We start from the raw sequence: 1330 nt of genomic DNA on the forward strand, positions 1-1330 counted from the left end.
TTGTTTTTCTATGGCATCAAACTATAATTCACGTTTAAAACCTGCAGAAGTTTTATTAATTGATGATAAAGATTATTTAATTCGTCGTCGTGAAACAATTCAAGATTTAATTACTACAACAGAAGATATAAAATTCTAAAAATATCATTTATAATAAAGAAGCTCAATCCTAGGATTGAGCTTTTATGTATATTTTTAGAAATGTTTTTTCTTACTAAAAAAAATAGTATGTATAATCTCTAAAGCAAGATTTTCACTAACACTTTTTTTATCATCATATTCATAAAGAATTTTATCATCTTGATTTTCTAAAGGAGTAAAAAAACGTATACTATTTGTTTGATTAAATAAATTATTTTTTATTAACTCTTTACTCATTTTTATGGATAAATCTTGTTTATAAGTATGACTTAAATATTTATTTGTTTGATTAAAAGAAAATGATAACTTATTATTTTTATCAAAATTATCTTGAGCAAATGTTAATAATGGTAAAAAAATAATAAATAAATTCTTCATAATGCAATATCAAATAATACTACAAGTTACAAAAATATCTTTTATACATTATTTTATTCTTTAAAAGCTTTCATACGTCCAACCATAATAATCATAATAAGTCCAAAACATGCAAACAATGCATAAGAATATCTCAGATCAAATAGTTCAGCTATATACCCAATTAACGGAGGTCCCATTAAAAAACCTAGGAAAGAAACACTAGATACTGTTGCTAATGCAACACCAGCAGCTCCTTTTGTACTTTTTGCAGCAACACTATAAACTGTTGGTACGTTACAAGCAACTCCTAAACCTACCATCATAAAAGCAAGTGTACAAACAATAAGTTGAGGAAAAAAACTGCAAGTAATAATCCAGATGACATAAAAAACCATAATTGCATAATGACGTTTTTTAACCATATTTACTTTAAAATAGTCTCCAATAAAACGTCCTGTAGCCATCATTACCATAAAAGATGCATATCCTACAACTACTAAATTTTCAGGAGCCTTAACTATATCCTGAAAATAAACTCCACTCCAATCAAACATAGCTCCTTCAGTAGCCATACTTAAAAAACCAATAATACCTAGCTGAACAAGAACTCCTTCTGGTTTAGAAAAAAAAGATTTTTTTTCAGTTGTTTTTACTGCACCTGTTGAGTTTAGTAAAAACTTAGAATTAATCAACCAATTAACTATTATAATACAATAAATAATTATAAAATGTATTGGAGTGCCTATATTCAAATTCATCATTAATAAACCTATCAATGCGCCAGTAAAACCAGCTATACTCCATGCTCCATGAAAAGAAGACATGATTG

At 26.6% G+C, this 1330-nt stretch overlaps 1 protein-coding gene across 1 annotated transcript; it reads right to left on the reverse strand.

Moving 5' to 3' along the window:
• Positions 1-572: 572 nt before the first annotated feature.
• Positions 573-1073, reverse strand: LOC119665447 (uncharacterized MFS-type transporter YPO1221/y2967/YP_0917-like). The gene has a single exon (XM_038074670.1). The coding sequence runs from the start codon at positions 1071-1073 to the stop codon at positions 573-575; it is 501 nt and encodes a 166-aa protein (XP_037930598.1).
• Between the last annotated feature and the right edge of the window lie 257 nt (positions 1074-1330).

Source organism: Teleopsis dalmanni, unplaced genomic scaffold (assembly GCF_002237135.1).
Source record: "Teleopsis dalmanni isolate 2A unplaced genomic scaffold, ASM223713v2 unscaffolded_contig_5484, whole genome shotgun sequence".
NCBI lineage: Eukaryota > Metazoa > Arthropoda > Insecta > Diptera > Diopsidae > Teleopsis > Teleopsis dalmanni.